This window comes from Saccopteryx bilineata, chromosome 3 (genome assembly GCF_036850765.1).
Source record: "Saccopteryx bilineata isolate mSacBil1 chromosome 3, mSacBil1_pri_phased_curated, whole genome shotgun sequence".
Classification (NCBI taxonomy): Eukaryota; Metazoa; Chordata; class Mammalia; order Chiroptera; family Emballonuridae; genus Saccopteryx; species Saccopteryx bilineata.
In genome coordinates, this window is record NC_089492.1 from 124,875,269 (window position 1) to 124,888,116 (window position 12,848).

The 12,848-nt window shown below is 39.6% G+C and overlaps 3 protein-coding genes across 14 annotated transcripts in view; 2 read left to right on the plus strand and 1 right to left on the minus strand.

Moving 5' to 3' along the window:
• The window catches only part of LOC136330450 (zinc finger BED domain-containing protein 5-like), a 41,904-nt gene extending 39,329 nt beyond the window's left edge, over positions 1 to 2,575 (plus strand). Inside the window, exon 3 of the transcript XR_010730295.1 lies at positions 2,496 to 2,575. The gene's annotated coding sequence lies outside the window, so the exon portion shown is untranslated. The remainder of the gene's footprint in view (positions 1 to 2,495) is intronic.
• On the minus strand, positions 48 to 5,966 carry LOC136330452 (F-box only protein 48-like). Of its 4 annotated transcripts, none has more exons than XR_010730296.1 (4): positions 5,862 to 5,966; positions 3,675 to 4,016; positions 574 to 2,648; positions 48 to 367 (listed from the first exon to the last, which is right to left on the minus strand). XR_010730296.1 is itself a non-coding variant. In XM_066267292.1 (4 exons), exons 3-4 carry the CDS (start codon positions 3,978 to 3,980, stop codon positions 2,466 to 2,468), a joined length of 489 nt encoding a protein of 162 aa, XP_066123389.1. In that variant the 5' UTR covers positions 3,981 to 4,016; positions 5,296 to 5,322; positions 5,862 to 5,930; the 3' UTR covers positions 48 to 2,465. The 4 variants fall into 4 exon arrangements, 3 of the variants coding, with proteins under 3 accessions (XP_066123389.1, XP_066123388.1, XP_066123391.1); XM_066267292.1 differs by adding an exon at positions 5,296 to 5,322 and having other exon boundaries at positions 48 to 2,648; positions 5,862 to 5,930; XM_066267291.1 differs by having other exon boundaries at positions 48 to 2,648.
• A 200-nt stretch (positions 5,967 to 6,166) lies between these two features.
• Positions 6,167 to 12,848, plus strand: part of APLF (aprataxin and PNKP like factor) — a 70,956-nt gene continuing 64,274 nt past the window's right edge. For all 9 annotated transcript variants that reach the window (XR_010730294.1, XM_066267280.1, XM_066267281.1 and 6 more), the window contains exon 1: positions 6,167 to 6,432. Coding sequence is in view for 8 of the 9 variants with exons in the window: in XM_066267280.1 (XP_066123377.1) it covers positions 6,337 to 6,432 (96 nt within the window). In the remaining variant the exon portion in view is untranslated. The remainder of the gene's footprint in view (positions 6,433 to 12,848) is intronic.

A 12,848-nucleotide genomic window follows, 5' to 3' on the forward strand; every position in this document is an offset into this window, starting at 1 on the left:
ATAAATAAATAAATAAAATAAAATAAAAAAAGATTGATTGTGGTGAACCCATAATTGAAAGAAAATGTGAGACTTTAGGGTTAAGTGTTTTTCAAGTGTTTATTTAAAAAGTTTAAAAGTATTTTCCTATTTTCTCTTACAGCTTTTGAGAAAACTAGAACAATTACTGATATGTTAGCCTTTATAGCAAGAACACCATATAGCTTATGAGTTGTACATGACATTTCAGTACTTGTCTACTAACAATAGAATTAAAATAATACAGAAGTAATTTAATAAGTCTTTATGGAATACCTACTATGTTCCCAGCTTTGTGAACACAAAAATGAATAAATGGTTCCTGCCATTAAGATACTCAGAATCTGGCCTGACCTGTGGTGGCGCAGTGGATCAAGCACCGACCTGGAATGCTGAGGTCGGCGGTTCAAAACCTTTGTCTTGCCCGGTCAAGGCACATATGGGAGTTGATGCTTCCTGCTCCTCCCCCCTTTCTCTCTCTCTAAAATGAATAAATAAATAAAAATAATTAAAAAAAGTTTACTCCTATAAAAAAAATACAACTCAGAATCTAACCATGTCAACACAACAAATTAAAAAGAAAGGAAGCTCAGAGTCTAAAGGAGGAGACAGAAAAAATGACAATTTAACGTAGTATGACAGCTTTTCAATGGATATACAAAAACCTGTGGGGAACTTTAAGAAGGCTACTTAATCCAAAATGGTAGAAGTTAGGGATAGTTTTCAGATCAAGAAAATAAGTTTTACTAAAGTTTGCCAAGGAAAGAATGTTGAGTGATAGGAAGAACATTCCTAAAGAGGGGGATGTTTTGCCTGTTTTTTAAGGACCCTTTCAACTCTAAGAAGATAAGAGAAAATCAATCATTATTTGCTTGATCCCATAAAGGGAGTTTGTAGAGAATCTGGCATCTTTCTGATATTTGCCTACTTGTTAAATGTTGGTTTCCTGGGTTCTTATTTTCATGCTATAGAGCACAGCTGAAGGAAACCCCATACTATAAAAATGTTTTGTAGATACCTTTACTATTGTGCTCATCTCAGAATGAACATAGTGGTATAGGGAATACTGTATCATCTACTTTTAAGAAAATAAGAACAAGAGTTAAATTAAAGGTTCCTGGGAAGCTATAAACTTTATCGAAGTCAGGTATTTACGGTTATCTAAAACAGTATTTTTCTTTCCTTTGAATGTAGAGAAAACAAAAAGGAACAAAGTCCTTTGGTGTCTTTAAGTAGTGTACTAGAAGGCTGTCGGAAGGAGTTTTGCTAAGAAAATCAGTATTGCAGATCTGATGGTAGTTAATTAAGTGTTCTGAAAACTTGCCATAAATTTTAAGTCCCTGGAACAATTTCAGGTCTGTAGGCAAGTAATAGCAACCTTAATCTCACCGGTTTTAGTCCTATGCAGATTAAATTGAAACCAAACCACAAATTTAGCACAATTTAAAATGGTTTCAAAGTTTTACAATTCAGATTTTACTGAAATGGAAAGTTTAAAGTTATTAAAATGTAAATTTAATATACATTTAAACAGTGTTGGTATTCAAATAATGTAACATCTGGTTCCATTCTCTATTGACTCTTAAGTATAAAAAAATGATACACCGAATGATAGTTTATTATTTCATGCATTTAATACTTAAATAGGAACAATAATAGAGGTACACAAAGATTATGTTATGAGTTTTAAAATATTAATGAAAAAAGTTAATACTTGACAAAAGTCAATAAAACTTATTTAAGATATTTCCATGTTACTTCTTGATTGGCATTCTCATTTGCAATTTTTTCCACCTATGGGCAGAATGATAATTTCTGTGTGTGCTTAGAATATGCTGTTGTACAGATGAACGTTTCAAAAGGGTAAGGAATAGAAATCTGTGATTTCCAACTGGGTGGCTGCCCAGGTGCCCACCTTCGAGAGAATCCTGATTTCAAGTGGCATTTTAACAACCAGTTTGCCAAACTAAAAAAATTAGGTCTAGGTTCTGCTAAACCAATGCAAATCATCTGAATCCCACCACTGTACAGATATTGCTATTAATTTCATTTAGGTAGTCTTCTCATGAGTCTAGATATGCCTACTATTAATGCATCTCTAAAACAGTTTATTCAAATGATTTCCTGAATTTTTGATTATCATTAAGCAGAGACTATCAAATTCTGTTAGCATTTAAGTGCCACAATACACAAACACATAAAACAGTACATTTCGAATCACTCATACATCATTTCTTATATAAAACCATTTCATGATTTTTCCACATTACAGTAAAACCAGAATGTAGTTTTTACTAAAGTGCCACATAAAATGAAAGCTTTACTTTCATAATACTTTCTACTTAGTTTTCTTTTAAACGTTAAATATTTTAAAAGGTGAACCAATAAAAAAGAATGTGTAAAGATATAACTTGCAACCTAGTCTCGTTTTAGTTTTAAACTCAAATTTAAGAGATTGATGGTGCATCTCTCTTCAGTTCTTTGTCTAGAATATCCCCCCACGTTTCCTTACTCATCGTGCACATGCTGTTTTCTGGCAGTTCAGGAAAAGAAGGTATGTCGCTGAATATGCCAATGTCCCATCCACTGGTCACTTCAATATACTTCTGGTAATTCCTCAGGAATGTCTCCTGAAAGAGGAAAAGCACCATTAACAAAGAATGTAATAGGTTGTTGCTTGGTGAATCTTTAAAACCAGAGAAGAAGATTAAATATTTACATTGATATGTACATATACTAATAAGTGTGTGTGTGTGTGTGTGTGTGTGTGTGTGTGTGGTGAGCCACAGAGTTTGCTGGGGATTTTGGATAATGTTAAGTGCAAAGACGAAGCCACTTACCTTCTGGTTAACAAGAAATGTCGGGAGGGATATTAGGGTTTTTTTTTTTGTTTTTGTATTTTTCTTAAGTTTGAAACGGAGAGGCAGTCAGACAGACTCCCACATGCGCCCAACCCGGATCCACCTGGCATGCCCACTAGGGGGCGATGCTCTGCCCATCTAGGGTGCCACTGTTGCAACCAGAGCCACTCTAGAGCCTGAGGGAGAGGCCACACAGCCATCTTCAGCACCTGGGCAAACTTTGCTCCAATGGAGCCTTGGCTGCGGGAGGGAAAGAGAGGAAGGAGAGGGGGAGGGGTGGAGAAGCAGATGGGCACTTCTCCTGTGTGCCCTGGCCAGGAATCGAACCCGGGACTCCTGCACAGCAGGCCGACACTACCACTGAGCCAACTGGCCAGGGCTGGGATATAAGGTTTAAAAAGTGTTACAGGCCTGATCTGTGGTGGCGTAGTGGATAAAGCGTCGACCTGGAAATGCTGAGGTCGGTTCGAAACCCTGGGCTTGCCTGGTCAAGGCACATATGGGAGTTGATGCTTCCAGCTCCTCCCCCTCTTCTCTCTCTGTTTCTCCTCTCTCTCCCTCTGTCTCTCCCTCTCCTCTCTAAAATGAATAAATAAATAAATTTAAAAAAAAAGTGTTACAGGTGGATGGGAGGTAGTGTGGTTTCCAGGAAAATAATAATCTTTAATTTCAGAAGCCAACACACTTTGTCACTTTGTATATGAAATCCTTTCTCCTCCAAGCAGAAGATAGAGTTGGGTTCAGATGTGCCACCATAATGTTAAGAACACTGCAGACCACAATAATTAAACTTACCCTGTAGGAATAACCACTTTTTAGATCATTTTCAATTTCTGTTTCACAGTTAGGTATTAGATTGCTGCAAAGATGCTTCCATAAGGAAACACTGGTTGTTATATTAGAATTCCAGCTTTTGCAGGTCATTGAAGCCCTGCCCAAACTCTGACAGTCCAGGTAACTGAAAATTTTTTCAGTAATTTCTGAAGGCAGCCTTTCCACAAAGTTATGGTGAGTCTCCTCGTTTTCCTCTTCAGCATCCACAGAGTACAGTTCTCTGTCAGAAACTTCTGAATTGCTGTTCATGTTGGAGTTATTCTGCATAGCTTGATGTCTTAGTTAATTATCCTCTTAGGCAACCTAAAAGGTAGAGTTGAATGTTAATCTCTTCAGATCAGAATGGATCCTATTCTGGGACAGATACTTTTTGGGAATGATTTTTTAAAGTTTAACTTTCTTGAGTTTCTCAATCTAAAATGCGGCCAAAATGCTCTTGTGTATGTTTTTGCTGATTAACAAGGTAACATGTAAATCATCTAGCTTCACTTCTGAATTTCACATTGGAGGTACTCCACAAATGTTACTTCACTTCCTTTAATATTTTTAGTGAATTTAACTAAACACTTGTCTTTCTTTGTACTCCAAAGAATATTATCTAAAAAAGAGAAGTGATTCTTTACAGACTAATTGAATTTAGCAGAAATGTCTGTTGTGAGAACACATTCCATTCTAAGTATTTATTGAAAATACCTTGAAAATGTGTATCATTTCATTCTACTAAGCTCCTGAATACTGGTCATAGGAACTGATGCCTTGTCATTTTCATCTACAGTGACTTAATCATAAACCTGGACACTTAGTAGTTTATATAAGAATTGTTTATCTATTTGTACCTAATGGGTAGGTGCTCACATTTGACACAAATACTATCTGAAATGGAGAAGAGTATGAGGTCAGTGTTATAATGACACAAAGTCTCAAGTATGCAATTCAATGATAACATTAGTGTTTCAAAAATGGCCTCTTGAAGGTATCCTACTTGCACTGTTAATTATGAACCAAGGATAATAGTCACTGAGGCCATCAAGCAACAGTAACTAACCACTATAAACAGTGTTTATAATTCAGCTGGATATAGCATGTAACTAAAGATTTAAAGTCCAATATAGCCGATTTATCTAAGGTGCGTGGTGTAGCTTCTGAAATCAGTTGAAAGCATGGAGCTATTTTTGCACATATAGCTCCTACTTAAAATCGGTTTATTCTATTTTTTACTTCCTTTGATAATAGAGAGCAGTGATGTTGGAGAAGGGGTTTGAGATACAGCTAAATACTTATTTTAAGTTAGCTTATGACAACTCCCCATTTATGTTTCTGGACTTAGCAAGATCACAATTGCTCTTTTGATTTGGGTGCTCCTGATCTAAAAATGGTGATTTGAATTTTAATATCTGGCTTCAGTAGAGTCCTGCTGCTGGAGGATTTGAGGAAGTAAGAAAGCAAGTGGAAAAAAGTTTATGAGTCAGTTAACAGTAAACTTTTTGCCACATCCCCCGCCTCGTCCCCCCTTACACACACTCAATACAAACAAACCAAAGAGAAAACATATTCTTGAAAAGAAGCTTATGTTAGAACGTACCTGTTACCACAGTATTTCCAGGTCTCCCTGGAAATAAATTGCATTTTCTCCTTAGTTACTCAACAAGAGGCAAAGGAATGTTTTTGAATTTAACAATTGGGGGTTACTCGGTAAGGTTCCTAAAATCCCACTAGGCATCTTAAAAGTCCAGTTTTGCCTGGATGCCTGTAAAACTATCCCTTTTCTGCCTCCCATTCTTTAAGAATCAAACTTTGCCAAATTAGCTCTCTAGTTAGGGAAGGGCTCGCCCCCTTTCGGGCATCACACGGAGGGAAGGTTCCGAGGCAGAGCTGATTTAGCCGCCCTACCACCCCCCCTCCCCCGCACGCGGGGAACCCCCACCCTGTCCAGTCCCCGGAAGGAATGACCCCGCGTCTCATCTGAGCCATCCCCTTCTCGAGCCCCATGGTGTCTGCACCTGCCAGAGTTCAAACAACACGGGGTGCTAACAAGTAAACAGTAACAACTCTGACCACCAACTGTCACTTCAGATCCGCGCCCCTGAGCGGAGACCTTGACACCGAGACTGCCTGGCTGACATTGACAGATGGGAACGCAAGACTCACCTAAGCAGCTCGATCACGCTGGATTCTCCCGCGATTTGAATATTCCGGCCTCTGAATCCTTTCCCAGAATGTTTTTGGCCCCGCCCATTCCAGCTCCGTCTTGCCAACCCGTATTTAACGCAGGCGCTGAGAGGAGCGCGCACTGCCTTAGGGATTAGTAGTTTTACTCGGGCGTTTCAGCTCCGCAGGAGAAGGCAAGGGAGGCGCTACGGACTACAAGGTCCGGCGTCCTCCACGTGGTGGTGATCAGAGTCCTATGGGGGGGGGGCTTGTAAACAATAGTTGGAGAAGGCTTGGGAGGGGAATCTCCGATCGTGTCGTTCCTCTGCGCGATAACGACACACCCGTGCAGTCTTAGCACTGTTAGCACCGCTTTTCCGGTATTTTTATCGGGAGTTGTGTAGGCCCTGTTTGTGAGCCTGGAAGCGGAAACAGCTGCGGGACCGTCTCCTTGCGAAGGGGTTTAATCTTCGCCATGTCCGGGGGTTTTGAGCTGCAGCCGCAGGACGGCGGCCCCCGGGTGGCCCTGGCTCCCGGGAAGACGGTGATCGGCCGCGGGCCGCTGCTGGGAGTAAGTGTGGCAGAGGACTTAGACCGGCCCGGAGGAGCCGTGCAACGAACGTTTCTGCTCATTTCTGATGCCCGTTCCCGTGTCCTGAAACTATTTCCCGCCACGCTAGGCTTTTCTATCTGGATTTTAGAAGTTTGGTGACAGCACGTGTCTACTTAACGTAAATCAACTTACAAACTTGCCCTTATGTTGCGTCTAAAAACACGGACTGTATTATCATCATTATAGTCGTTCCAAGGCGTTGGCAAACAAAAAAACTTACTAGCCTTTCAGGGAGAATAATTGTTTTAGGGTTGTGCATATCGCGTCTTGGCTCTACAAGCCGCAATACTTAGAGTAGTAGCTGGCCCATTATAGAGAAATGTGTTTACTAACCTTTATCCTTTCTGTACTATTAAGCTTTTGGCCTCTTTTGTGGGACTGAGTGGCCTTACTTTTATTGTAAAAGTCTTTCAGTGAGATCAGTAGCCAACTCTTGTATAGTATGCAGTGAGGTTAGACCAAGTTCTTTAATCCTTTGAATTGTGAGAATTACAGATTTTGTAGACCCGAGCACTGTGGGGTATACAAATATGAATGAGATGGGTCTCTATCTAGTTTTCTCTTGGATGGTGGAGACAAAGCTGTGTCAGTGAGCTAATACCAGGGATTAATGTGTGGACTGTTATCCTGGTTAACCTCCAGGGTGTAAGTGAACCATTGGTGTTAGCCTTAGAATCCTCTCCAAGCAGGAAAAGGGTGGTGATTCAAAGTTGTGATAAGGAAGTCAGTCTTAAAGGGGTATGTGCATGTATGTGTGTGTGTACGCATATGTATATGTAGTAAGGCAGATTAAGAGATTAGAAATTGGTTTATTTTTTTACTTTAGAAGTAATTACTTAACTGTTAAAATAATGTTGTTACTTTTCTTTATAATTTACTAAGGTATACAAATATTAGAAGAAACTGCCTGGGCAGTTTGACCTCCACCTCCCCTTTCTTTCCTCGTCCTTCTTTCCTATTTCTATTTCTCCCTCTAACTCACTCTTTATTTGTATCTAAGGAATTTAGCAGAGTTTGGTTCATCTAGAAATCTTTTGAATGGTGACTAAGGAGTTGTGATTTGTTTAACAAATTGTGTCACCAACAACAAGTTCTGTGAATCTGGTTAAAAGATGGGTGAAATTTAAGCTGATGTTTTAAAAATACGCCAGCAGATTGCAGACCCTTTCATTATTTGTAGCTTGCTCTTTTGTGTTAGAGGTCTGTTACTGTCAGATGAGCCTATTTAGTTCTGTTTTTGAAAATGGTGAGGAGTAGAAAGTCAGTTATGTGTTCTGGGTTTTGCTTTTTCTTTTCAAATAATTATTCAGTGATGGGATTCTGTTGTCAGTTTGGCAGGTATTGTGAGTGATTATGAACAATACCCTAAATACATTGAAGAAACAATTAGAAGAATAAACAAATTATCTTGTGGTTTTTGAAATTTTGGAGCTGACAGACTCATGAATTTCTTCTCTGCAGTGGTTAAAACTGAAATGAGGGTTGCTTTTTCAAATGACAGCAGTTCTAGAAAGTTTTCTTTTCCTGTTTGTTAGGTTTTTGGTAGTAAGAGAGGAAACACTTACTTCTAAGTTGAAAAACTCAGAAGTTTATTGTAAATTCTTATCTATCTGAAATAATTATAATAATTATGATTTTTTGAATTTTCTTAACTAGCCATGCTTCTTTGAAGACAAGTTTCATAAAACTTTATTGCCACACAAGCATAAAGTTTTCTAATTTTAATGTGTGAAACAGTCTTGGTGATGAAACAATTTGATAAGAATGTCTACTTCTTCACTGTGGTAGGAAAACATATAACAGGGCAGAGTGAAGTTTAATTTTCACTTCCCTTTGTTTTAGTGTGAGTCATCAGTGAAGCCAGGTCTTTATTTACTAAATTGTAATTATGTTTCATGAGCTGTACAAATTAAAAGGTTTTAGCAGGATAATCTTCAGGAATTATCCTGGGGGAAAACAGCCAATTCCAAAGGTTACATATTGTATTTTACTTAGGTAACAATGTAGTAATTAAAAAATTATAAAAATAGAGAACAGATCAAGGATTAAAGAAGGGAGGAGGGCAGGAAGAAGGAATAGGGTGTGGCCATAAAACAGCAACAGGAGGGAGTTTTGTGGTGATGGAAGTGTTTGTATTCTAACCATATCAGTATCAGTATCTAATTGTGATAGTGTACTATACTTTAGCAAGATGTTACTGCTGCGGACACTGGGTACATGGTATCAGAGATCTTTTTGTATTATATGTCTTAACTCTACAGGAATCTATAACTACCTTAAATAATTTAAAAAAGGTTTTGTAGGATAGCATCTGAAGCACTGAATACCTTTAGGTGAAACTTTGCCTTATGAGTTTGTGTGTGTGTGTGTGTTTTGTTTTTTGTGTTACAGAGACAGCTAGAGAGAGGGACAGATAGGAACAGACAGACAGGAAGGGAGAGAGATGAGAAGCATCAATTTTTCGTTGTGGCACCTTCGTTGTTCATTGATTGCTTTCTCATATGTGCCTTGACCAGGGGGGCTACAGCAGACTGAGTGACCCCTTGCTCAATCCAGATGGACTCAAGCTGGTGAGCCTTGCTCAAACCAGATGAGCCCGCGCTCAAGCTGGCGACCTTGGGGTTTTGAACTTGGGTCCTCCGTGTCCCAGTCCTATGCTCTATCCAGCGAGCCACCGCCTGGTCAGGATGGTTTTTCTTTAACGAGAGAGGAGTAATTATTACACTCTTAAATGAAAACTACTGTTTTTTATTTCATATTTTTCTTATTCTGTTTTGATAATGTATTATATGACATTTCTTTATGATCTATTTTCCTCCAAGGAAATAGGACAGCACCAGTTACCTATCTAGCAAAACTTCCTAAAGTAATTGAATCTACTGCTTTAATTAAAAAGATAAAAGGCCCTAGTTGGGGGTGGGCTTAGTCATGGACTTTTGGTATGGACTCTTCAAGTGGCATCAGTTCTACTTGTAAGAATGCTGCCCCACAAAGTTTGCAGAAAGGAACTATTCCAGTTCTGGCAACTCTACTGTTCCTAATCGTTGCAGAATCTCACAGGCTGTCCTGGGATGCTAGTCCTACCTGTTTCAACAGGGTTTATCCCTAGGGGTGTGCCAAGTGCTCATAGCTGCCTGGGTTTGCCCTCCATCACTTAATTATTGAGCCCAGTACAATGTCTGACACGTGGAGGTCTCAACATCCAGTCTCTTCCTTCCTTTTCTGTGTCTGAATCTCTCTTCCCATCCTCATAAAGAGTTTATTCGTAACTTGAGTGTGAGAAGGACATATCAATAGATTTCAGAAGTGAATGTTAACAAATCAGCAGTACTACCAATTGCTAAAGCTAATTAAGGAGCAACATTCATAATGGATTGATGAAATTTTAACGTTTTTCCTATTTTATTGACTAATATTTTAGTAAATTCAGAAAGTTGATGAATATATACTGTAGTCAGATGGGAGGGATGAAAGAGATAGTCCTTTCTCTCAATCAAGTTAAAGTTTAATAGGTGTGAGAGACCTAGTTGCAAGTAACTAAATGGGTTACAACCTCAAATGGTACTGGAGCAAGGCAGGCACCTAGAGTGAATGAAATGGGAGGAAGAAAAATACACGATATAGGGACGGTGAGGAATGACAGCAGAGTCATAAATGACAACTGTCTCAATATGTTGGTGACATACTGAGCTGACTATGACGTGTTGTGTTAGATAGTTAGAAGTTTGGTTGACGGAGATTGGCTGTTAGGGAGGGAAGGTCCGTTCAGGCTAATGAATGGATGATTTCAGCCTCTTAGGTTTGAAAGTGTGGGCATAGTGGATAATTGAGAAAGCGCTGACTAGACGTGGGATAATCACATTACATCAGTGATCACGTTCAGCTGTTGCAGACATTACTTTCGCAGTATTTTATTTAGATAGGCTTTATTTTGTTGAGCAGTTTTATGTTTACAGCAGAATTGAGTGCAAACCACAGAGAGTTGCCATTACCCTCTGCCCACACACAGCAGCCTCCTGTACCACACTGCTATATTCTGTAAACTTAAATCGGCGTGTCATTATCACTCAAAGTCCATAGTTTACACTAAGGTTTACTCTTGGTGTGTCTTCTGTGGGTTTTGACAAATGTGCAATGACATGTATCCACTATTGTAGTATCACACAGGATAGTTTCATTGTCCTGAAAGTCCTCTGTGCCCTTCTGTCCATCCTCCTTTCCCTCCCAGCCCCTGGCGACTACTGAACTTTGTACTGTCTCCATAGCTTCACCATTTCCAGAATATCATATAGTTGGAATCATATAATATGCATATGTATAAATTATCATATGTAGACTTCAGTTTGGATTTTTTACCTAGTAATACTATAAGTATTTAGAGTTCCATGTCTTATCGTGCTTTCTAGTGATAAGGAATATTGCGTTGTCTGAATGTTCCATAGTTTATCTATGAACTTACTGAATGACACTTTGGTTATTTGGTTTCCAAATTTGGCAGTTCTGACTAATGCTGTTATAAACACCTATGTGTAGGATTTTGTGTGGACATAGGTTTTAAGTTCATTTGGGCAAATATATAGTGTAGTGGTTCTGCTGTATGGTAAGAATGTGTTTAGTTTTGCAGGAAACTGCTGACTCTGGCTGTACCATTATGCATCTCTACCAGCATTGAATGAGAGTCGTGGTTCTAAATCTTTAGCCGAATTTGGAATTGTCAGTGTCTTGGATTTTGACCATTGTAGTAGGTGTGTAGTGAATTACACACTGCACACACGGACACACACATACAATCACCTGCCATTTACTAATAAGCCTGAGTATGCCGTCTTTCCATACACCTCCACACTTCTGTACTAGGTCCTTTCTCTGATAGTTTGATTCTGTAGGTAATATCTGGATCTCTGTGCTTTTAAAAGCTTTCATGGTGATTTTGTGAAATCAGAGTTAAGAACCCATTAGACACACTGTGAAGAATGCTTGGCACAGAATAGATCTTAAAAATGGTCTGTTTAACTAAGACAGACTAAATAAGTAATTTAGCTAAATAAGTAATTATTAAAAAACTTTAATTTGCCCTGGCCGGTTGGCTCAGCGGTAGAGCGTCAGCCTGGCGTGCGGGGGACCTGGGTTCGATTCCCGGCCAGGGCACATAGGAGAAGCGCCCATTTGCTTCTCCACCCCCCCCCCTTCCTCTCTGTCTCTCTTCCCCTCCCGCAGCCAAGGCTCCATTGGAGCAAAGATGGCCCAGGCGCTGGGGATGGCTCCTTGGCCTCTGCCCCAGGCGCTAGAGTGGCTCTGGTCGTGGCAGAGCGATGCCCCGGAGGGGCAGAGCATCGCCCCCTGGTGGGCAGAGTGTTGCCCCTGGTGGGCGTGCCGGGTGGATCCCGGTCGGGCGCATGCGGGAGTCTGATTGTCTCTCCCCGTTTCCAGCTTCAGGAAAAAAACAAAAAACAAAAACAAAAAACAAAAAAAAACTTTAATTTACCAAAGTCCCAAGTGGGAATTTAAACCCAGTTTTGTCTTCCTAAACCCTGCTTCTGTTTTTCCTCACCATGTTGCCTCTGTCCCATAATATATTAATGAGAAAGACGATGTTCTTGCACTTCTGTGACATTCCCCCTGCAAGTGACATTGCCAGCCAAACAGGTTTGGTGAATTGAAATCTCAATGGCAGCAAAATTGGCACAATTCCATCATGTTGGCACCCTTGAATTAGGAGTTCAGAAAGTAGTGACATTTACTTTTAAAAATCTAAATGATTCACGTTTTCTCAGTATTGTGGTTTAAGTAGGTGTTTGTGAGATAGCTTAATAACCTTACTATTTATACTGTTACTCTTTTTTTTTTTTAAAGATTTCTTTTTTTTTATTTTTTTATTTATTTATTCATTTTAGAGAGGAGAGAGAGAGAGACAGAGAGAGACAGAGAGGAGAGAGAGATAGGGGGGAGGAGCTGGAAGCATCAACTCCCATATGTGCCTTGACCAGGCAAGCCCAGGGTTTCGAACCGGCGACCTCAGCATTTCCAGGTCGACGCTTTATCCACTGCGCCACCACAGGTCAGGCTATACTGTTATTCTTAAGGGAAAGTATGTTTACAATTGAAAAACCACCTCATATCCAGTTTATTAATAACCTTTTAAAGAGAGCTTCTTTGTAAATTAGAGTCAGCTTGGAGTGCCTCTGATGAAAATGAAGTCCATTTTATCAAACTTGTCCTTTCTTACTATCAGTAATTGGATTTTGGTAAATTCCAAGTGTAGTACGAAAGATTTATTATTATTATTATTATTATTATTATTATGTGAGAGGCAGGGAGGCAGAGACAGACTCCCACATAAACCCTGACCAGGATCCACCTGGCAAGCCCCTACC

What these genes read in the sequence shown, in the direction of transcription:
- LOC136330452 (XM_066267291.1), bottom strand. Translation starts at nt 3,980, where the DNA reads ATGCAGAATAACTCCAACATGAACAGCAATTCAGAAGTTTCTGACAGA. An exon ending in AAAGTGGTTATTCCTACAGG is followed by an intron (nt 2,649 to 3,674) that starts GTAAGTTTAATT and finishes TTCCTCTTTCAG; the next exon opens with GAGACATTCCTGAGGAATTA.